The sequence below is a fragment of the Salvelinus fontinalis genome, chromosome 15 (genome assembly GCF_029448725.1).
Source record: "Salvelinus fontinalis isolate EN_2023a chromosome 15, ASM2944872v1, whole genome shotgun sequence".
In the NCBI taxonomy this organism is placed as follows: Eukaryota; Metazoa; Chordata; class Actinopteri; order Salmoniformes; family Salmonidae; genus Salvelinus; species Salvelinus fontinalis.
This window is the reverse complement of record NC_074679.1, coordinates 38666757-38690336: the sequence shown is the minus strand read 5'-3', so window position 1 is coordinate 38690336 and position 23580 is coordinate 38666757. Positions and strand designations below refer to the sequence as shown.

Below are 23580 nucleotides of genomic sequence, written 5' to 3'. Positions count from 1 at the left end.
TAATGATTCCATCATATATTTGGTTTATTAACATTAAAAAAATAGAAAAGAAATTGTTTGAGAAAGTCATTCGAAAAGAGTAACCGGTTCGGAGAAATGTTAATTTGTCCCCGAATTTGCTTTTATTTGTTTGGATCTAAAGGGCTCCTCAGATCAAGAGGAAAATACCTTCAGATGAATGTACCCGTCTCCTGTCCTGAACAACGATCATCTGCCAGGAACACGTACAGTGAGAGATGTGTACCAAACAATAAACACCACTTCTTATTATATTATGTGTACGTATTGCTAGAGATTGTGGTGGGCGTGTATTGTATTGCTAGAGATTGTGATAACACAGAACAATGAGAAAGATATTTCACCAAATGTATAAATGTGAAGAAACCGGTTGGCGTTTCCACTCACTACCAAACATGGTGGTGAGAGGCAGCCCAGTGGCCGGCAGCGGGAGTAGATGGAGCGAGATGGATTTTGGCTGACATTCTGCAAATTTTCTCTTTGATGAAACATTTGATCTCAATAGTTTTCCAAAACTGTTACGAACAGAGTGAACTAAGTTTTGTACTTTACCCTTTGCCAAAGTTTTTTAAAAATGCATTATTTAGGAGTGCAAGGGCGAATTTCACAGAGTAGACGTTCCCTAACAGAAATATGCAAATACATGCTAGAACGCACCAATAGGCTCTCGCTAGCTTTTGCTTGGCTATGCCCACCTCGTTTGTTCTGCCCACTATGATTCATTTGCTTACATTGGAAACGACAGGCTGTGGTCTATCTTGGGTTAGTTATAAAAAATCTTTGGTGATAATGTACAGTGCATTCGGAAAGTATTCAGACCCCTTTACTTTTTCCACATTTTGTTACTTTCTAGGCTTATTGTAAAATGTATTAAATAAAAAAAAATCCTCATCAATCTACACACAATACCCCATAATGACAAAGCAAAAACAGGGTTTTAGCCATTTTTTGCAACAAAAAACAACAGATATCATATTTACATAAGTATTCAGACCCTTTACTCAGTACTTTGTAGAAGCACCTTTGGCAGCAATTACAGCCTTGAGTCTTCTTGTGTATGACGCTACAAGCTTGGCACACCTGTTTTGGAGAGTTTCTCCCATTCCTCTCAAGCTTTGTCAGGTTGAATGTGGAGTGTTGCTTCACAGCTATTTTCAGGTTTCTCCAGAGATGTTCTGACTGGGCCACTCAAGGACATTCAGAGACTTGTCCCAAAACCACTCCTGCGTTGTCTTGACTGTGTGCTTAGGGTCGTTGTCCTGTTGGAAAGTGAACCGTTGCCCAAGTCTGAGGTCCTGAGCACTCTGGAGCAGGTTTTCATCAAGGATCTCTCTGTACTTTGCTCCGTTCATCTTTCCCTCGATTCTGACTAGTCTCCCAGTCCCTGCTGTTGAAAAACATCCCCACGGCATGATGCCGCCACCACCTTGCTTCACCGTAGGGATGGTGCCAGATTTAGCAAAAATCTCTAAAAACCTGTTTTCGCTTTGTCATTATAGGGTATTGTTATTTAATCAATTTTAGCATAAGGCTGTGATGTAAAGAAATGTGGAAAAATTCAAGCATCTGAATACTTTCTGAAGGCACTGTATATAAGCAGCCAGACAGTGAACAATATATATCTATATACACTACAGAGGTGCTAAACGTGGACTGTAACTTGTATTAAAATGTAAAACTAAGAGGATGATGCTACAGTTAAGACTTCTCATTTGTTGTCATAGAGTAGCACTAGCAATCAAAAGCAGTTTGCATTATGCCAATATCAAAATAAGACCTGTGTATACTTACTTGAACTGTCAAGAACCTCAACAAGCTGTGGTAAAGCTTTGGAACTTTTTGAATGAGCTTCTAGCAAGTTATTTCAAAACACCATGTACTTAGGAATAGGTTCATTCAAGTTTCATAAAATAATGTTTACTTAATGACAATCAATGGGCATTTATCAGTTGGCAATGTAAATATGTACCCATTGAAATGCAGTACTATGTAAATGCCTCTCATTTCCAACACCACATGACTTGAATTATGTCTGAACAGTGGGGTCAGAACACAATGTGCCTAGCTATTGACCTCCTTCGTGGTTATGTAGATTGCCCATTGACCAAAATGACTGTATCCACTTGTCAAGTGATCATAACTGTCGTTCATTCAAGTACACCAAACTATTTGAAAATATGTAACTAATGTAATCTTAGACCTTTGTTACAGTCTTGTAGTTACATGCCTTTGGTGTTATTCCAATGTGTGCTTCTGCTCTCTTAAACTCCTATTTACAATAATGGCATTAGGCGAAATCGAGGAACCTTTTTCCTCACTGACTGAAGTGTTCCAAATTACATTTGTCTGGTCAAATAAAATAGGGAATTCATAATAAAAGAGAACAGATTTTGTCTACTATCTGTGTTTGAGATAGTCTTGTATCACATTCAAAGAGATCATTATTTTTTATATGTATTTAGCTATATGTACCATACTTTTCTAACAAAACAGATATTTACATTTTCCTCACTCATAACACATTTCAAAGTTGTTATATTTAACATAGTCATATCTTTAAATATGTCCGCAGTGATTAAGAACTGTAATTACAGAAATAAATATACAAACAATTCACTTGGCAACTATTTTGAAACGTATTGGTGACACTTTGGTGATCACGACTTTCCTCATCCCTTTAAGCTATAAAAATAAAACTGTAGTATTAATAAGTATATGTCTTTCTTATAGCTCATAACAAATAGGTTACAGAAGTCAATGAATGCATTACTCCAATAAATAGGATAAAAACAGCCAAACATACAAAATCTCTCCAGGACTGATACATTATAGGACATAATAGTAAACTTTTTAAAATACAGATGTTCTGAAATATTTTTTTTTAAACAATTGTTATTCAGACATCATTTAAAAAAGATTTGAACCCCCCCACACAAAAAACAATGTGTGTATGCTTCACAGGATGGTTTCATTATAAACATATTTGTTATCTTCTGTTCAAAGGGGAATTTAGTGTTAAAAAACAGCTCTTAGTGTACTCTTAACCATAGGTCCATGGGTCTAGGCATCAGGCTCCAAGGCTCTGTTAGACTGTCCTCTCCTGGGGCTGGGGGGCAGTGGTCTGCTGCCTGCAGCATTGGCCCTCCTCTTGGTAGTCGACGTTCCTGGGGCATCGGGGTCGGAGGATGTGGCCGGTGGTGGTGATGACGGAGCTTCTAACTTCTTCACTAACTTCTTTTTCTTCTTCTTCACTCTTGAGAAACATGGGGAAAAAACACATTGGCCTGACATTAACTTATATACAGTGGGGAGAACAAATATTTGATACACTGCCGATTTTGCAGGTTTTCCTACTTACAAAGCATGTAGAGGTCTGTAATTTTTATCATAGGTACACTTCAACTGTGAGAGACGAAATCTAAAACAAAAATCCAGAAAATCACATTGTATGATTTTTAAGTAATTAATTTGCATTTTAATGCATGACATAAGTATTTGATCACCTACCAACCAGTAAGAATTCCGGCTCTCACAGACCTGTTAGTTTTTCTTTAAGAAGCCCTCCTGTTCTCCACTCATTACCTGTATTAACTGCACCTGTTTGAACTCGTTACCTGTATAAAAGACACCTGTCCACACACCCAATCAAACAGACTCCAACCTCTCCACAATGGCCAAGACCAGAGAGCTGTGTAAGGACATCAGGGATACAATTGTAGACCTGCACAGGGCTGTGATGGGCTACGGGACAATAGGCAAGCAGCTTGGTGAGAAGGCAACAACTGTTGGCGCAATTATTAGAAAATGGAAGAAGTTCAAGATGACGGTCAATCACCCTCGGTCTGGGGCTCCATGCAAGATCTCACCTCGTGAGGCATCAATGATCATGAGGAAGGTGAGGGATCAGCCCAGAACTACACGGCAGGACCTGGTCAATGACCTGAAGAGAGCTGGGACCACAGTCTCAAAGAAAAGCATTAGTAACACACTACGCCGTCATGGATTAAAATCCTGCAGCGCACGCAAGGTCCCCCTGCTCAAGCCAGCGCATGTCCAGGCCCGTCTGAAGTTTGCCAATGACCATCTGGATGATCCAGAGGAGGAATGGGAGAAGGTCATGTGGTCTGATGAGACAAAAATAGAGCTTTTTGGTCTAAACTCCACTCGCCGTCTTTGGAGGAAGAAGAAGGATGAGTACAACCCCAAGAACACCATCCCAACCGTGAAGCATGGAGGTGGAAACATCATTCTTTGGGGATGCTTTTCTGCAAAGGGGACAGGACGACTGCACCGTATTGAGGGGAGGATGGATGGGGCCATGTATCGCGAGATCTTGGCCAACAACCTCCTTCCCTCAGTAAGAGCATTGAAGATGGGTCCGTGGCTGGGTCTTCCAGCATGACAACGACCTGAAACACACAGCCAGGGCAACTAAGGAGTGGCTCCGTAAGAAGCATCTCAAGGTCCTGGAGTGGCCTAGCCAGTCTCCAGACCTGAACCCAATAGAAAATCTTTGGAGGGAGCTGAAAGTCCGTATTGCTCAGCGACAGCCCCAAAACCTGAAGGATCTGGAGAAGGTCTGTATGGAGCAGTGGGCCAAAATCCCTGCTGCAGTGTGTGCAAACCTGGTCGAGAACTACAGGAGACGTATGATCTTTGTAATTTCAAACAAAGGTTTCTGTACCAAATATTAAGTTCTGTTTTTCTGATGTATCAAATATTTATGTCATGCAATAAAATGCAAATTAATTACTTAAAAATCATACAATGTGATTTTCTGGATTTTTGTTTTAGATTCCGTCTCTCACAGTTGAAGTGTACCTATGATAAAAAATTACAGACCTCTACATGCTTTGTAAGTAGGAGAACCTGCAAAATTGGCAGTGTATCAAATACTTATTCTCCCCACTATATATATATATATATATATATATATATATATATATATATATATATATATACCAAAAAAAAAATCGGAAGGGGACCTGGCAAGAGGTCAGCAGAAAGTAGTCAGCATGACCATAAAATACAAGAGCACATACAAGGACAATACACTCAAAACAATTACAGCGGTCAATAACATTTCAGTCAGAGTTTTAAACTTAGTCAGATACCCTCTTGCCCAGTTCAAAGTATTTCATAGCTCACTACAAGACCAAAGAGCCTTATGGGAAAAGGATTGTTTCAGCTTTTTGGTTTCAATATGCTGTCTAAAACTTAGTTCAAATGCCTAGATACTATTTCAAATCAGTCAATCATCATCATTCAATCACAATTGACAGTTAAAATCTGCAAGTGGCTCCATTTGTTGAGAAAGTTGTTTGTGAACGTCATCAAATGCTAGTTGTAAACCCAGAAAAGCTTTCTCAATTTTAGAGGCACAAGAGTAAGCGATTGTGTCGTCAGCATATTGTTGGAGTTCTGCAGATTTTCCATTTCTTCCTATATCAGACAGTGTAATAAGTCAAGGCCCTAAAATGGAACCTTAAAAGACCCCTTTTCTAAGCTGTCAAAAGTCTGATTTCATGCCCTCCAGTGCCACACACTGTGTTCCGACAGAGAGTTCATTTTGGAACAAATCTAACACGTCAGCACTTGTATGTCATCTAATAATGTATCTAGTATAATGTATAAGCTATAATGTATCTAGTAAGTTCATTTTCTTCCCATTTTCTCGCCATGTGGTTAGAACACGAGTGTACAAAATAAACTATCGCGATGATATCAGAGCCACTGCTGTGACTTACGACTGTTGCTGTGAGGAAGAGGACTTACTTGGTGGCAGCAGGCTGCTCAGGGTCTGTGTCCAGCTCAGAGATGAACTTGAGTTCCCCAGAGACAACGGCAGCTGACACCTGTGACCCGAGGGAGAGTAATCAAAGAAGAGAAGGTACAAGGAAATGAACAGTAATATAACCTTGGTTCCCTGAAGAAGGGGAACGAGATGATCTCTAGGTTGAAGATGACAAAGGTTAAGACGACAGGGTTCTAATATCCCATAACGCTTTGCAACAATGGGACTAGCTATGCTAGTTAGCAACGGCGCTAGTAGTTAGCGACATCGCAGGTCCCAGATTTGTGACGACGTTGTCTTAACCTGTCGATTTTCGACCTAGGATGAGCTAAGGACTGTATTGGTGGAGGGGATGTGTGGGTACATTCTAAAATAAATCATCAATCAATGATTTTATTTGAAGTATCCTTCTCCATCAGAACCAAGAGACACTTTAGCTACATCACACAACGATCACTGAAACAGAACCCAGTCTCCTTACCTTGGTAGGCGTCACCCTCTCATCTGATTGGTCAGTCCGTTCAAAAGGGGGGACTGATAGGTCCGTCTGTTCAGACATGGCAGACTGTGCCTTTAGGGCCTGAGACAGCTCCTCGTTGTAATCCCCTGGGGGCAGACGAGAGAAATAGCTCAGCAACAAACAACACATCCATACAGACTTGACTTTATAAGCTACATATCCACATGGGTTCTTTATCATGTAGAAAAGTTGTCCTGTGTTGCTTAGTTGGTAAGAGTATGCTAGCAACACCAAGGTGGGTTTCCCATAAGGATCAAGCTCCCAATAAAATGTATGCAATCACTGTACTTTAAGTTGCTTTGGAGAATTGATGTCTGCTAAGTGCATATATTATATTAATGTGGAAAATATATAAAGCTCTACTTACGCTCTTCCGCAACATAGGTAGCTGGGAAGTATCCCTGCTGTCCGTTAGCCAGGCGTCCAAACCACCAGTTGTCGTTGTCTTTGTAGAGCACATGGATGACATCACCACGCTGTACCGTTAACTCATCTGACCGGGTAGCACTGTAGTCATACAAAGAGACAACCTGACAGAGAAAGAGAAATTAAAAGCATTTAAGAATGGTTGACCATGGTGTTAAAAAAAACAGATTTTAAATTGTCATATTTATTTGTATGTTCCAGAGGTGTGGACTCCAGTCACATGACTTGGACTCCAGTCACATGACTTGGACTCCAGTCACATGACTTGGACTCCAGTCACATGACTTGGACTCCAGTCACATGACTTGGACTCCAGTCACATGACTTGGACTCCAGTCACATGACTTGGACTCCAGTCACATGACTTGGACTCCAGTCACATGACTTGGACTCCAGTCACATGACTTGGACTCCAGTCACATGACTTGGACTCCAGTCACATGACTTGGACTCCAGTCACATGACTTGGACTCCAGTCACATGACTTGGACTCCAGTCACATGACTTGGACTCCAGTCACATGACTTGGACTCCAGTCACATGACTTGGACTCCAGTCACATGACTTGGACTCCAGTCACATGACTTGGACTCCAGTCACATGACTTGGACTCCAGTCAGACTCCAGTCACAAATATGATGACTTGCAACTCGACTTTGACTTTAACACCAATGACTCGTGACTTAACTTGGACTTGAGCCTTTTGACTCAACCTGACTTGACACCCTCCCCAAGCCCCAATATAAAAAATGATGCTATTAAAAAAAGTGTGCAGTGCATCAACTCTTCATTTAACGGATTACAGTTTGAATTAGACAGCAGCCGGCGGGTGAATTCAGATGGAGCCCTTGGAAAGATGATACCACAAATTATTATTTTCAGATATAAAGACTACGCTGTAATCAACAAACAAAAAAACGGATTGCAACTTGCAAAACATGCGGGAAGAAAATGACAGACGGAGGCGCAACAATTTCCAACTTTGTTCGACGTTTGAAGCTGCACAAAGAACGGTAAGTCGTGGCTAATATAGCCAACAGCTATATCATTTATAACTTTACTAGTGTAACATGTAGGCTAACGTAACGTTAAATCAATGAGCCTCCACACAGTCAGTCAGTGCGAGAACGTGATCATTGCACCCAAGATTGAGCTACAACTGGCTAGGCAGTTGGTAGTCTAAATCCTGACTGATGTTACTGCTGTTCCTAAAACCATTGACATACGTTAGCCTACTGTAACCACACACAGAGAGGGTGTGGGGGTGTGTGTGTGTGCTAAGGTTGGGCGATTGTGTACAAGGGGGGGGTGGGGTCTTTCTCATGGCTACTGATGGGGTCAAATTGGGGTCATGATAAGAACTGCACCAAATGTATTATAATAATTAATTATGCTTATGTTGTATTAATAGAAGGGGAAGGGTTATAAGACCCCACTACATTTATAGGGTCCTAGACTACAGACAAACCTTATAATGTATATATTGTTAAAAATTGTTTCACAGTTCTTTTCTAGTCTCTGCCTCTTATAAAGAAAAGGTCAGAGATATGTGAGTTATTGCATGTGGTATGTGAGAAGGCACTTCAAATATAAACACAGAACCCTGCAGGGGAGTAAAAGAGTTAAGAGACTAGTCAGACATACCACTATAAATCAACTTGGGGAGTGGACATTTACTGCTGAGCCCTTAGAAAACACTGGAACTATTGTATCTCTCTTGCAAGTTTGTATAGCTGTGTATGCATGGGCTTGGTCTGGTGAGCAGAAGGTAATGACGTATGCAGTGACATAGCTATAGGGCTGGACTTCGGGCTTAATAAAATAACTTGGGACTTTTCCTATTTTGCAGAACTCAGGAGAGACATCAGTTGTATGTGTGATGTTTGATCTTTGACTTCTGTCTACAGCTGTATTTTGATTAAAATTGTTATGATTTATAAGTGCACATTTTGAGTGTTCCTTATTTGTTAAGTAAATAAAACGGAGCACAGAAAAATGGAACCAACACTACCCATGTATTTCCATGGAAATATAGAGTTTATTTGGAAAGTAGTAAATATTTATAAAAGCATTCATGATTTGTGTAAATGTAATATACTAACTATTACTCTTGTTAAAAATATGAAATGGTATTACATTTGGTGAAGAGCACATTATGACTTGTTTAGGACTCGAAACTCAAAGTTTAGGACTTCAGACTTGACTTGAGACTTGCTGGACTTGACTTGAGACTTGACTTGGGACTTGAGTGCTAAGACTTGAGACTTACTTGTGACTTGTAAAACAATGACTTGGTCCCACCTCTGGTATGTTCTTATAATGCATACAGTTGTCAATGTTAGAATAAAAACAGGAACTTACCGTTTGCTGAACTGGTACCAAGGAATCTGCGTCCACTCTAATGGCTGTAGACAGATGATCAGGGAAGCTCTGAGGGAAGAAAGGGAACGTTCCTAAACTTCCATTCCATATTCAACTTCATGTGTTACGTCGGGTTTCTTTCAAATAGATAAAGAAAATATTCAGTCCACAAGACTAAAATAAAGTTACTGTTAAAACCCAATAAAATACACATAAAAGGAAGCAACGAGAAAAGCATAACATTATAACGGTGCCTTACTGTCTGTAGCCTGAGAGATGGAGCTCTTCCTAGATGCTGGCCCACTGGGCTGAAACCACCTGCAAACAGAAGAGAAAGAAGAGAAGGGAAATACCAGATGAATATATTAAAATCTAAGATAGACCTCAAAGCATACATTATCGTAGAGGTGTGAACACCTACGGACAGCGTTGAAGACAAGAGGAGGCCCGTCTTGGTCTTTATGTACAGTGAACATGCTGCTCTGTAAGATCCTTAACAGCTCTAGTGAGTCTGGGAATGTTGAGTTTTGGTAAATTCTTCCTTTGCTTTGTTGTTGAAATGTCTGGCCAAAGCTTTCATTCTGCATGAATGGGTCCTTAGGCTTATTTGGGTAAACGGACCTCAATTCTTACAAATGTTTGACAACTCAGTGGTTCACAGAGCTGCTTAGATTCATAGGCCTGTAGCAGTAAAATCTGTCTCCTTCCCTTCATCTGAACTGATAGGGAAAAACTTGACCGTTGGAAGCTCATCTTTAGGCAGGCTTTCACCTGGTCAGTTCTTTTAGAATAAGGATCAGGGTAATGAAGGCCAGGAGGGGACCGATTTTTTTCAGAGAAAGGGCATGTCTAGAGCCACTCACGGTTCTGGGGGATGAACTGAGCTCCGATGGAACTAGACAGCTGCAGTTTGGAGTGTGGTGACAGGAGGGATGGAGGAGGCAGGGACGAGTTCAAGCTCATCTGAAAAAACAGTAGAAGAATACTTCATTTTCCATTATTACAGGGAAACTGAAATGTGTTCTGCTATATCCCAACCCCTCCAGACTACACACAGAGGTTGGTGGACAATAAAACGGTTAAATTTGAAGGGCTTACAGAGTTAATGAGAGTACTACTTACTGGGCCAGCTTCCTGAGATAGGCTCCTCCCCATCTGATATATGCCCGCTTTATCTACAAATCACAAAAACATGCCAAACAAATTTCAACATGTTGTCGCATAAACATACCAATTTCATTGTTAAAGCATACCTTGCTCATACAGGTGTTCCACAGCAGAGGAGCTCCGAGATGGTTCCTACAAAAAAATCGTTTGAGAAAGTCATTGGTAAATTCTAGTTAGTTTGCATAATGATTTACCATCAGTTTGAGGTAAAAATATCATTCACGTTTTAAAACTAAATCAAAACAAGATTTGTACTCACTAGAACAGAGTCCAGTTTATCTTTGACACTCTGCATCTTCATAGACAGTCTGGCTGCTCTGGCGAAGCAGTCCATGGCTGCTCCGGAGGTGTCCTGGAATGTTACTGGGTCGGATGTGTTCCTGAACATCTTAGTGTCGGCTGATCCAGACCTGCTGTGGCCCTTCAGACTCTCCACCTCCAGCTGGGCCGCTGATTAGAAACAGAGAGAAAATTCATTTTTGTTTTGTCTTCATTGTGTGTATTCCATCAGGGACCACGTTGGAAACAAGTATAATTGTTTTAACGTGTTAAATCAAATCAGATTTTCCTCTCAGTCCACAAAACAGAAAGAAATACTCATCCAGTCTACTCAATCTCAAGGCCTACCATTTTCGAACATCCCAAAACAGACAAATTTTACACAAAATATTCATAAGCCTATAAACCAGGGGTGTCAAACTCATGCGGCCCCGGGGCCGCATTCGGTCTTCAACGAGGTCCGGAGGGCACCACAAAAAACGTCTTATTTTTCCTCACTGTCAAAATTACCAAAACATTGTCCTCTATCCATTATTTGGGAATTTTCAATGCTCCCTGACTGTCTAGTGTTAATTTCTGTGATTAATAGCGAGCTGGAAAGTGTAAGAATGTAGGTCCATTATAATTTCTGCACAGTTTCGATTTGGTTTTAGTCATTTGAAAGTATATTGAGCTCAACCCCCCCACCCAATTTAAAAATATACACTGCTCAAAAAAATAAAGGGAACACTTAAACAACACAATTTAACTCCAAGTCAATCACACTTCTGTGAAATCAAACTGTCCACTTAGGAAGCAACACTGATTGACAATACATTTCACATGCTGTTGTGCAAATGGAATAGACAAAAGGTGGAAATTATAGGCAATTAGTAAGACACCCCCAAAAAAGGAATGGTTCTGCAGGTGGTGACCACACACCACTTCTCAGTTCCTATGCTTCCTGGCTGATGTTTTGATCACTTTTGAATGCTGGCGGTGCTTTCACTCTAGTGGTAGCATGAGACGGAGTCTACAACCCACACAAGTGGCTCAGGTAGTGCAGTTCATCCAGGATGGCACATCAATGCGAGCTGTGGCAAAAAGGTTTGTTGTGTCTGTCAGCGTAGTGTCCAGAGCATGGAGGCGCTACCAGGAGACAGGCCAGTACATCAGGAGACGTGGAGGAGGCCGTAGGAGGGCAACAACCCAGCAGCAGGACCGCTACCTCCGCCTTTGTGCAAGGAGGTGCACTGCCAGAGCCCTGCAAAATGACCTCCAGCAGGCCACAAATGTGCATTTGTCAGCATATGGTCTCACAAGGGGTCTGAGGATCTCATCTCGGTACCTAATGGTAGTCAGGCTACCTCTGGCGAGCAAATGGAGGGCTGTGCGGCCCCACAAAGAAATGCCACCCCACACCATGACTGACCCACCGCCAAACCGGTCATGCTGGAGGATGTTGCAGGCAGCAGAATGTTCTCCACAGCGTCTCCAGACTCTGTCACGTCTGTCACATGTGCTCATGTGCTCAGTGTGAACCTGCTTTCATCTGTGAAGAGCACAGGGCGCCAGTGGCGAATTTGCCAATCTTGGTTTTCTCTGGCAAATGCCAAACGTCCTGCACGGTGTTGGGCTGTAAGCACAACCCCCACCTGTGGACGTCGGGCCCTCATACCACCCTCATGGAGTCTGTTTCTGACCGTTTGAGCAGACACATGCACATTTGTGGCCTGCAGGAGGTCATTTTGCAGGGCTCTGGCAGTGCACCTCCTTGCACAAAGGCGGAGGTAGCGGTCCTGCTGCTGGGTTGTGCCCTCCTACGGCCTCCTCCACGTCTCCTGATTTACTGGCCTGTCTCCTGGTAGCGCCTCCATGCTCTGGACACTACGCTGACAGACACAGCAAACCTTTTTGCCACAGCTCGCATTGATGTGCCATGCTGGATGAGCTGCACTACCTGAGCCACTTGTGTGGGTTGTAGACTCCGTCTCATGCTACCACTAGAGTGAAAGCACCGCCAGCATTCAAAAGTGACCAAAACATCAGCCAGGAAGCATAGGAACTGAGAAGTGGTGTGTGGTCACCACCTGCAGAACCATTCCCTTTTTGGGGGTGTCTTACTAATTGCCTATAATTTCCACCTTTTGTCTATTCCATTTGCACAACAGCATGTGAAATGTATTGTCAATCAGTGTTGCTTCCTAAGTGGACAGTTTGATTTCACAGAAGTGTGATTGATTTGGAGTTACATTGTGTTGTTTAAGTGTTCCCTTTATTTTTTTGAGCAGTGTATATTTATATACTTTTTTTATTTTACTCAAACCACCCACGGGCCAGACACCCCTGCTATAAACAGTCAAATGGCTCCTACACTAATGACTCAAGTTGTGTGGAACCAAGACTTAGTAACGCCAGAGACATCCCACTCCCTAATTTATTCTGATCGAGGCGGTGCCACTCCGGTCTACTTATTGCCCCCCGTTCCGCAGAGGGGATGCTCCAGACCATCTCACTGGAAAATGTTTTCTGGGTGGGATGAGAAGGGAGGGGACAATAAGTAGACCAGAGCCAGTTGTTACCTCACTCACGTTGGAAACCATGCTCACCTACAGAGAGGGAATGCCCACCTACACAGAGAGAGAATGCCCACCTACACAGACAGGAACATTTAAACAATTTTACAATGGTAAATGGCTTGAGTGAACCATCTTTATTTAACCACCATCTTTGGTCACGCCACTGTCCTCTTACAATACAATTATTTGAATGCTCTGAGCAAGGTACTCAGGCACAGCTGAGTGTTCCTAAGATCTTCTCATTGCGTGATCGATCTCAGAACAATAATGAGCTGCTCACCTCTGCGGTCGTACAAGTAGACGTGCACAGGCTGGCTCTGACCGAAGGCACAGAAGGCCACCATGTTCTCATGAGGGTGGAAGGCCACACCACGGAGGGCTGTGGGGTAACACAGCTCCGAGTACACCGCCACCTGGTCACCTGGTAGATGCAGGCACAAAACCAGCAGTTATTATTGATCATAACAACAAACAAAAAAACAACACATGCACTTAGCTAGGGACAGTTTCCCCAGATACAGATTTAAATTAGTCCTGGAACAAAAAAAACAATTTCAATGGAGATTATCCATTGAGCAGGTTTTTTAGTCCAGGACTATGCTTAATCTGGATATCGGGAAACTGTCCCTAAATGCATAGATTATTAGTTTGTGTCTAAATTCATACTGGATGATCAGATGTGGCTGTCTTGTCCTCACCTGTTTCTGCGTTCCACACGTAGGCCATTCCATCCTCGCTGCCTGAGAAGATGAAGCTCCCACAGGGTGTGAACGTGCTGTGGATCCTCTCCCTGTAGTTAGTGGCACCTGTGTATTTCTTCACAGCCAATCTGCAACAACACACACACACAAACACATTTTAGAAGTCTGTACATTAGTACAATAAAAAGGACATGGAAACTTACTTGAGTTATGGCAATACAGAACTACACTCACCGGATAGTTTATTAGATACAACCCGTTCACAAAAATGGATCGCTCCTACAGACAGTGAGTCTCGTGGCCGTGGCTTGCTATATAAAGCAGGCAGACAGGCATCGAGGCATTCAGTTACTGTTCGATTGAATGTTAGAATGGGAAAAATGAGTGACATAAGCGACTTTGAGCGTGGTATGATCGTCAGTGTCAGGCGCGCCGGATCCAGTATATCAGAAACAGCCGCCCTCCTGGGATTTTCATGCATGGCAGTATAGGAACATTTTGAAGATAAATACACAACGCAGAGGATGAGAGGACGAGAGGACTAGAGTACTAATGGGCAATAGCGATTTGTAAATAGGAGTTGGGTTTCAGTTCAACATCTGTTAAGGATCTGTGGAATGTCACTCCTGAACTCAGAGCGACGTGTGCTACGTTGTCATTGGTCTGTACATTGAGTCAGGGGCAGGATACTTGTTATTTGGCCATTGGCCAAGTTGTCCTGCAAGTACTTCTGATTGGTCAACCCCAGGCTAGGGTGGGGGGTTATAAATGGCCTCCTGTTCCTTTGTTCAGTGGAGAAAAGCTGAGGAGGGGAGACTGAACATCTGAACATCTATCTCTCAGCATAACATCTTGATGTGTCCTTCTCAAATAAACCTACTTTTCTCCCCCTGATTTGCTTTGGAGTTTGTGTTATTGAAGAATAACATCAATTGTCAACAGCAGTGTCTAGGGTTCACCGAGAATGGTGCGACAAACAAAAAACATCCCGTCAGTGGCAGTACTGTGGGCGATAACAGCTCGTTGATGAGAGAGGTCGAAGGAGAATGGAAAGAATCGTGCAAGCTAACAGGAGGGCCACAAACTGACAAATAACGGTGCAGTACAACAGTGGTGTGCAGAACGGCATCTCTGAACACACAACTCATTGATCCTTGTCACGGATGGGCTATTGTAGCAGACGACCACACCGGGTTTCATTCATATCAGCTAAAAACAAGAAGAAGCGTCTCCAGTGGGCACGCGATCACCAACACTGGACAATTGAGGAGTGGAAAAACATTGCCTGGTACGACGAATCCCAGTTCCTGTTGTGTCATGCTGTTGGCAGAGTCAGGATTTGGCCTAAGCAGCATGAGTCCATGGACCCCATCCTGCCTGGTACAGGCTGGTGGTGGGAGTTTAGTGGTGTGGGGAATGTTTTCCTGGCACATGTTAGGTCCCTTGAACAACAAATGTTTTTCTGACACCTTGTAGAATCCATTCCCTGGAGAATTCAGGCTGTTCTGGAGGCAAAGGGGGGTCCGACCCGATAATAAATGGGTGTACCTAATAAACTGGTACACCCATTTAGTACCGGGTCGGACCCCCCTTTGTGTATATCGATCATAATAACATGTTAGGAACAAGTACAAAGATTACATTTTTGTACTCAGGGCACCATTGCGAATGAGGCTCTGGTCTCAATTAGGCTTTTAAAAAATATATATTTACACTCTGAGATCCATCACCCTGACAACGCTGTCTTTGGCGTGGATCAGTAGACGGCGACCATTAGGATGGACCTCTAACGTGTTGATGGGAAGCCCACTCAGGTCACTCTCTCCTATCTCCTGCAGGACAAAATAAAGTATTAATCCAGCTCTCCAATGTGAATGACAGAATAGACTTCATTGATCCCCAGAGGGGACATTGTCACCAGCATAAGACACATTTTGGGTGAACCATTGTTCTCAAACCTTCTCAATCTTCCAGTGACGACACGGTCTCTGATGCAGACTGTCATCAACCGACGTCCTCCACACAATGATGAACCCAACGTTGTCCGCAGAGAACATTCGGTTTCCTGAATAAATATACAATAAACACATTACTTTCACATTTCAATTCTCATGCGAAAAGGGCGGTAAAGCCATCCAATAAACTCCATGAATAGATACTCTAGCCAGGAACAAAAAAACTGTTATTCTCTAACAAAAAGAGACTGCTGGAGTAAAAAGTGCTTCATAAAAAAAAGAGATTGATTGATTTACTGATTCCGTACCTTCGGAGTCGAAACACAGAGCGTTGATGAAGCTCTTGTGACCCTCGAACTCCTGGAGCAGCAGTCCGTTGACATCTTTGACGTTCACCCTCCAGACCCTCACCAGACAGTCGTACCCAGCAGTCACCACCATGCCCTGGGCCGTAGGGTGGTACTGAGCACAGTAGACAAACGACGGGTGGGGGAGCACCTTCTGGGCGATGGCCTGGAGCCTCTGCACGTTCCACACTCTGCAAGAGAGGGTTGAGAGGGATCATAGTGTTGAACAATTAGATTACGATATCAGACATGTCGAAATAAGAGACATGTGCTGATGATGTACCGAGTGCTAAGCTTGCTGAGTAAACTTACCCTTACTTATACCCAACCGTGTTCTCATGTTACTGAGCATACTACACCACACATTATTGATACTGAACAAAAATCTAAACTCAACATGCAACAATTTCAACAATTTTACTGAGTTACAGTTCATATACATAACAGTAGTAGGGCTGATTACCAACAAAGACGAGACAGCCTACAGGGAGGAGGTGAGGGCCCTGGGAGTGTGGTGCCAGGAAAATATCCTCTCACCCAACGTCAACAAAACAAAGGAGCTGATCGTGGACTTCAGGAAACAGCAGAGGGAGCACCCTCTATCCACATCGACGGGACCGCAGTGGAGAAGGTGGAAAGCCTCAAGTTTCTCGGCGTACACATCACTGACAAACTAAACTGCTCCACCCACACAGACAGTGTGGTGAAGAAGGCGCAATAGCGCCTCTTCAACCTCAGAAGGCTGAAGAAATTTGGCTTGGCACCTAAAACCCTCACAAACTTTTACAGATGCACAATTGAGAGCATCCTGTCGGGCTGTATCACCGCCTGGTACGGCAACTGCACTGCCCGCAACCGCAAGGCTCTCCAGAGGGTGGTGTCAAAGCTGGGACCGAGAGACTGAAAAACAGCTTCGATCTCAAGGCCATCAGACTGTTAAATAGCCACCACTAGCACATTAGAGGCTGCTTCCCTATATAGATAGACTTGGAAGCACTGGCCACTTTAATAATGGAACACTAGCCACTTTAATATTGTTTACATATTTTGCATTACTCATCTAATATGAATATACTGTATTCTATCCTACTGTATCTTAGCCTATGCCGCTCTAACATTGCTCGCCCAAATATTTATATATTCTTAATTCCATTCCTTTAGATTTGTGTGTATTGTTGTGAAATTGATAGTTAGATAGATAGTTACTGTTAGATATTACTGCACTGTTAGAGCTAGAAACACAAGCATTTCGCTACACCCGCAATAACATCTGCTAAACACGTGTATGTGACAAATAAATTTGATTCGATTTTTATAAGTCAAATCAGTCAATTGAAATAAATTCATTAGGCCCTAATCTATGGATTTCACATGACTCGTCAGTCAAATCAGTCAATTGAAATAAATTCATTAGGCCCTAATCTATGGATTTCACATGACTCGTCAGGGGCGCAGCCATGGGTGGGCATAGGCCCACCCACTGGGGAGCCAGGCTGAGCCAATCAGTTTTTTCTCACAAAAGGGCTTTATTACAGACAGAAATACTCCTCATTTTCATCAGCTGTCCGTGTGGCTGGTCTCAGATGATCTCGCAGGTGAAGAAGCCGGAAGTGGAGGTCCTGGGCTAGCGTGGTTACACGTGATCTTCGGTTGTGAGGCCGGTTGGAAGTACTGCCAAATTCTCTAAAATGACGTTGAGGGTGGCTTATGATAGAGAAATGAACGTTAAATTTTTTGGCAACAGCTCTGGTGGACATTCCTGTAGTCAGCATTCAAATTGCATGCTCCCTCAAAACCTGTGGCATTGTGTTGTGTAACAAAACTGCACATTTCAGAGTGGCCTTTTATTGTCCCCAGCACAAGGTGCATCTGCGTAGCAATAATGCTGTTTAATCAGCTTCTTGATATGCCACACCTGTCAGGTGGATGGATTATCTTGGCAAAGGATTTTGTGCATTTGGAACATTTCTGGGATATTTTATTTCAGCTCATGAAACATGGCCCAACACTTTACATGTTGAGTTTATATTTTTGTTCAGTATATTATACAGTATAGTGTGCATGCGCCATTAGAGGCAGAAGATATGTGGGTATGACTTCAATACATTATATTAGTGACAACACCTACACAAATATATCCTAAGCATCAGCGTAATCTAATCGGGGCTCCATGTTTATCCTTCCTAGGCAGAGTATATTTGAGGTACAGGTAAACCATTTACCTGACGGTGCCATCAGAGGAAGAAGACAGGAGGCTCCGGTCGTCTCTGGACCAGCAGAGATCATACACGATACTGAGGTGGCCGTTGAAGGCAGCCAACACCTTGCCTGAAGGAATCTCATACACTGATAAAAAAAAATAAAAAAATGATGAGATAACTTCAATAATAAATAAAAAAATGCACACCTGTTTGGGAGTAGCACACAGAATTCATTCCTCAAGTGAATCAATCTCCTTAGCTCAGTGTAAGTGACGTTTTAGGGTGTTTTCACACTTGCAACAAGGCACCAAAGTAATACTGCAAAAAATGTGTCAAAGCAATTCAACTTTTTGTCCTGAATACAAAGTGTTATGTTTGGGCCAAATCCACTCTCCATATTTTCAAGCATATGTTATAGATATGCTTGTACTCATTAAGTACTGTGGAGTTTTTCAGGATAAAAAATAAACAGAACGGAGCTAGGTACAGGCAAAGTCCTAAAGGAAAACCTGGTTCAGTCTGCTTTCCACCAGACACTGGGAGATTAATTCACAAGGCCACATCTACACTGGAGTTGCTTACCAAGAAGACAGTGACTGTTCCTGAGTGGCCGAGTTACAGTTTGACTTTGACTAATCTATGACCCCTTGACTAATCTATGGCAAGACTTGAAAATTGTTGTCTAGCAATGATCAACAACCAATTTGACAGAGCTTGATGAATTTTTAAAATAATAAAAATGGGAAAATGTTGCACTACCAGGGTGTGGAAAGCTCTTAGAGACTTACCCAGAAAGACTACAAAGTATTGACTCAGGGGTGTGAATGCTTAAGTAAATGAGACATTTCTGTATTGCATTTCTAAAAACATGTTTTCCCTTCGTCATTATGGGGTATTACGTGTAGATGGGTGAGAAAAATTATCTATATAATCCATTTTTAATTCCGGCTGTAACACAACAAAATGTGGAATAAGTCAAGGGGTATGAATACTTTCTGAACGCACTGAGCACTAAGGTAGCTCTGAGTAGGGGTTTACATTTCTTACCTATGATGGGGAAGGCATCTCTGTCAGCACACGCAGCAGCCAGCTTCCTCCCGTCGTGGGAGAATCGTATCGTGAAACAGCCCATCTGACCACCGCGGAACGACAGCATGGGCTTATTAGGGATCCGGCACACCTGCAACACAAATACAACTTCATCAAATAACACATCTGGGGACAACTGATGGCATTTCTGGATTTTCCAGCAAAACCCACCACCACCACAGAACATTGTGTAAATGTCGTCTCAAAGTTGTGTTTCTCAACATGCCATCGTGACTTTATAACAACAATTGGACAGCCCTCGAATTGGATAGCAGTTAGATACTGTTAGACAATAGAACAGAGAGTCAAGATTCTTAGAATAGAAGTTCTTTAGTAAACAGACCTGGCCAGGCATTCTGCTCCAATGGAGCTCAGGTTTGTTGCCTAGAGGTTGTGTTATGGTTCTCCTGGTGATCTCACTCTGCAGCTCGCTAAAGGAAGTGGAACCTCTCTCCTGCTGCAAGGCCATCATGGAGCGGATACTAGGGTCCACCTACACAACAGACCAGCACAGCATATGGTCAAACCTCAACAGCCTAAAACAGCATTGGACCAAACCACAACTCACCCTTTGGGAAATAAAACAGCCCAAAACAGCAACTCCTTATGGATGAAGATTTGATTTCTACAACTAAACTGCTACTACTACTACTAACGTACTAATACATTACTATTATACTATTGCTATTAGTATTAATAGCATTATCAGCATAGTGGTGGTAGTGGTAGTTTCGCTAAAGCAGACATATCAGTAACATGTTTTTGTAGTATGATTTCAAAGCAGTATCGACTTACATGATCAGGGAGTTTGAGGCCTTTCACAGTGATGTAGAGGGTGGATGTGTATCTGCTACGGGGATATCTCCTCCACCAGTCCACTACCTCAATAGTATTTTCTTGTCTCTTGCCCCGGGGAGGGGGACAGAAGAGCTGCAAACGCAATTTACTGTCGATGTTCAGCACTCCGTTAGTGCCCACAAGCTGCAGGGAAAAAAAATAAAATAATCTTTCTCTTCAATAATGGATATTCATAACTGAAAACATTTCTAAATGCATTACCTTTAGAAATGCCCAGGCGATTTTTCGAAACCCTCGTTCATGTCTGTCGACATCAACGTTGGCTCTGGCTTCCTCCATGGTCATAAAATCCAGGACCTGAAATTTATTTAAAAGACAATCTTTTCAAAATGGCCTTTAGGAAAAAGTTTGAGTTTACATCTGGTTAATGCTTGACGTGGGTCAAGATATTGGTGTCACAAACCCATCCTCTTTTCATTATTTTTACCTCAAAAAAGAGCATAACTCTAGGGCCTTCGTGGTTATCCTGGAGGAAATATCCAAAGCGCTCGTTGAAGATGATCTGCTCATCCCACTCCGGAACTGTTGACTTGTTCTTCTTGAAGTCAAAAGGCTGGGTGATGATGGGAAGGATATGCTCCACACTCTCCTGCTCGTAGAATGACGAGACCGGGCGGTGACTGCAAAATATGGAGAAGGACACAAAAACGATTTGATCACAATTCTCGTCACCACCAGTTTTTACATTTGTTGTGACGGTAACATTTAACAATTAGCCTGGTTCCAGGTTGGTTTGTGCTGCAAACTGCTATGTTTATTGCCAAACAACAACCATAGGAGTTGAATAACAGCACAAACAGATCTGGACCACCAAGCTAGTAACATCAAAAACCCACAATTAACAAAATCACAAACTAACAAAACCATTTCTCACCTGTCCTCTTTTTTCACGTATTGCCCAGTCATCTCGTCAATAACGTGGATCTTGACCATGGGGTGTGAGACCAGCAGGTCAGTCTTCAGGCGGTCTGTCCTGTGGATGTAGACTCCCAGGACCAGGTTGTCATCAAAGACTGGTCTCCGAGGAGTTTCAACAATCTCTGTATCACTCTCCTCCTTCACCACTACCATCAAGGAAAGAAGTGTTACCCAATGTTATTATCATGTTATTCACCTTTCAAGTAGAGTATTTGGTGCTTCCATATCTTCGTACAATAGTATCACACTAACTAATGTTACTGAAGATAGCAAAAAAACATCACACCAACTTTTCAAGAACAGCTTAGCCACGTAATTCCTAACTGTTCATAATGCATGTTGTATGACCAGCTGAGTGTTTTCTTAGCTTTTTATACCCACATTGTTTTATTTTTTTCTTCTTTTTGCCTTTTGATTTGAAAGATTCTAGTCTGTCCTCCTCGTCCTCCTCTTGGTGGCTTTCTTGACTCTTCTCTTTGGACCTCTTCCTTTCAGTGACGTCGTCAGACAGGCTGTTCTGCAGATCTTCAATCATACTGTAAAACAAAATGGAAAATAAATATGATAATCTATTCTATGGTATTAATGGGTCATTTAGGTTTATAGCCTGGTCCCAGATCTGTTTTTGCTTTATAGCCAACTTCTATGGACATTGTTATGCCAAGAATATGGCCATAAAGGTTGCCAAGATAGAACAAACAGATCTGGCTAGGTCATTTACAGCTTTCTTCCAGGTTCATGCAAACCTCACTAGTTATCCAGTAAGACGTCTACACACCTCGTCTCCCTCTCCAGATCCAATGACGACCTCAGCTTCTTCTTCTTCTTCTTTGCACCTTCATTGTTTAATGCTACTACTTCCTGAGCGGCAGCGTTGGTCTTGTCTGTTCTTGACTTCTTGTGTACAGTCTTCTTCACAGTAGCCATCTCCTCTTCCTGTGCCATCTGCTTCTGGTACTCATGAAGTAACTCATCCTCAGCTTCCACCGCAACCTCACTCTGGACCCCGGACACCTCCTCTCCTCCTTTGCGGTTCCCTTTCTTACTCTTTCTCCTCTGTATATTCGCAGGGCCTTCCGACTCTAAGGAGGCCTTGGATTTGGGTGTTTTGGCATTTTCAGCAGTACTATCAGTCTGGTCGATTTGAATGATATAACTGTCCTCCTGCTGCACTGGGGCTGGAGGCAGCTCCCGTTTACTTTTCCTCTTCCCTTTGGTTGGTTGCTCCTCCTCATCCTGGTTCCCATTGTTGTTGTTGTTGACCTTCTCTGTTACCTCCCTCTCCCTACGCTTGTTCTTGGTGAAACGAGGGCTGCCCTGGTCAGCGTGGTAGGTGTTCTGATGAACAGTCTCATCGTCCTCTGTGTCTTTCACAATGTCAAGGTTTTGTCTCAAAGTTTGGAGCTGAACGAGAAGAGTGGGGGCGCAAAGGTAAGAATAGACATTTATGTGCATGGAAGTAAATTTTACAGAGAACATGCACAACAAATATTGTTAAAGTGATTTCAGCGACAAACCTTCTTGATCTGACCTATTCCAACGTACCACAATACTCTCCTGCTCTGGCTGATCTGGGCTCTTCTTCTTCACTTTTTTCTTCTCCGATGTAGCCGGGTCAGTGTATCTCTTGAAGACCTCGTCAAATCTGGCCCTGGTCTTAGCTCGGGCTTCACTCTCACCTAGATGAAAAACATAATCTGTTACTCTGTTTACTTTATTCATAAGGCCAGGTATTAATTTATTAACCATGTTATGGTATGTAGCCACAATACAGTCAATGTTTGGAAAATACTGCAATTGTGTGTACTCACCTGCTGGCATTCTCGAATGCTGAAGTGACACTCATTCTGCATGCAAAGGGCCAAGGGAGATTTTCCTCCTAAAAAATGCAAGGCAGCAGACTAATCAGATAGCTCATTTAGCTATCTAGTTAGCTAACGTTAGGCCACAATACAATGGTATGGGTCTGACTGTAAACAATGGAAGTTTTTTAACTTTTATTTGAACAATATGCAAGCCTGCCTAGTTAGTCCATTTTGACCAGATGGGTTAGGCCTACTCAACTGATGACAACAAACATAGCTTGCTATATAGAGCTATTGCTAGCTAACTTGCCGTTATAGCTAAGTTGCTAACGTTACTGACATTAGCTAATGCTAACTAATCTGGCTAGCTAGGGTGACCACAATGATGCCAAACTTAGCGGTGTTTTGCAATATTGTTAATTTAGGTGAATGTACATGCAGACTAACATCGACAACTGGAAAAACATACAATTTACCACAATATTTGAGTAAACGATTGGGACCACGACACTGGCTCCGTTGCGATGGTTTCCAAAATAACAACAGCAGTGATGGGGTAAAAATATTGTGGATGACGTTTCAG

General features: G+C 42.5%; 2 protein-coding genes across 4 annotated transcripts in view; one reads left to right on the top strand and one right to left on the bottom strand.

Annotated features, from left to right (window-relative positions):
• The window catches only part of LOC129811937 (MFS-type transporter SLC18B1-like), a 9052-nt gene extending 6634 nt beyond the window's left edge, over positions 1 to 2418 (top strand). For both annotated transcript variants that reach the window (XM_055863722.1, XM_055863724.1), the window contains one exon: positions 143 to 2418. In XM_055863722.1, the coding sequence (XP_055719697.1) occupies positions 143 to 200 (58 nt within the window). In that variant the 3' untranslated portion in view covers positions 201 to 2418. The remainder of the gene's footprint in view (positions 1 to 142) is intronic.
• Positions 1 to 23580, bottom strand: ahi1 (Abelson helper integration site 1). Of its 2 annotated transcripts, none has more exons than XM_055863720.1 (27): positions 23474 to 23580; positions 23004 to 23071; positions 22738 to 22871; positions 21971 to 22596; positions 21574 to 21728; positions 21149 to 21338; positions 20702 to 20894; positions 20476 to 20571; positions 20212 to 20397; positions 19760 to 19909; positions 19375 to 19507; positions 18349 to 18472; positions 16088 to 16317; positions 15783 to 15889; positions 15538 to 15656; positions 13822 to 13952; positions 13404 to 13544; positions 10546 to 10736; positions 10373 to 10418; positions 10242 to 10294; positions 9983 to 10082; positions 9379 to 9437; positions 9120 to 9188; positions 6700 to 6862; positions 6294 to 6418; positions 5794 to 5873; positions 1 to 3271 (listed from the first exon to the last, which is right to left on the bottom strand). In XM_055863720.1, the coding sequence occupies exons 2-27, from the start codon at positions 23011 to 23013 to the stop codon at positions 3079 to 3081; spliced, it is 3804 nt and encodes a 1267-aa protein (XP_055719695.1). In that variant the 5' UTR covers positions 23014 to 23071; positions 23474 to 23580; the 3' UTR covers positions 1 to 3078. The 2 variants fall into 2 exon arrangements, with proteins under 2 accessions (XP_055719695.1, XP_055719696.1); XM_055863721.1 differs by having other exon boundaries at positions 23467 to 23564.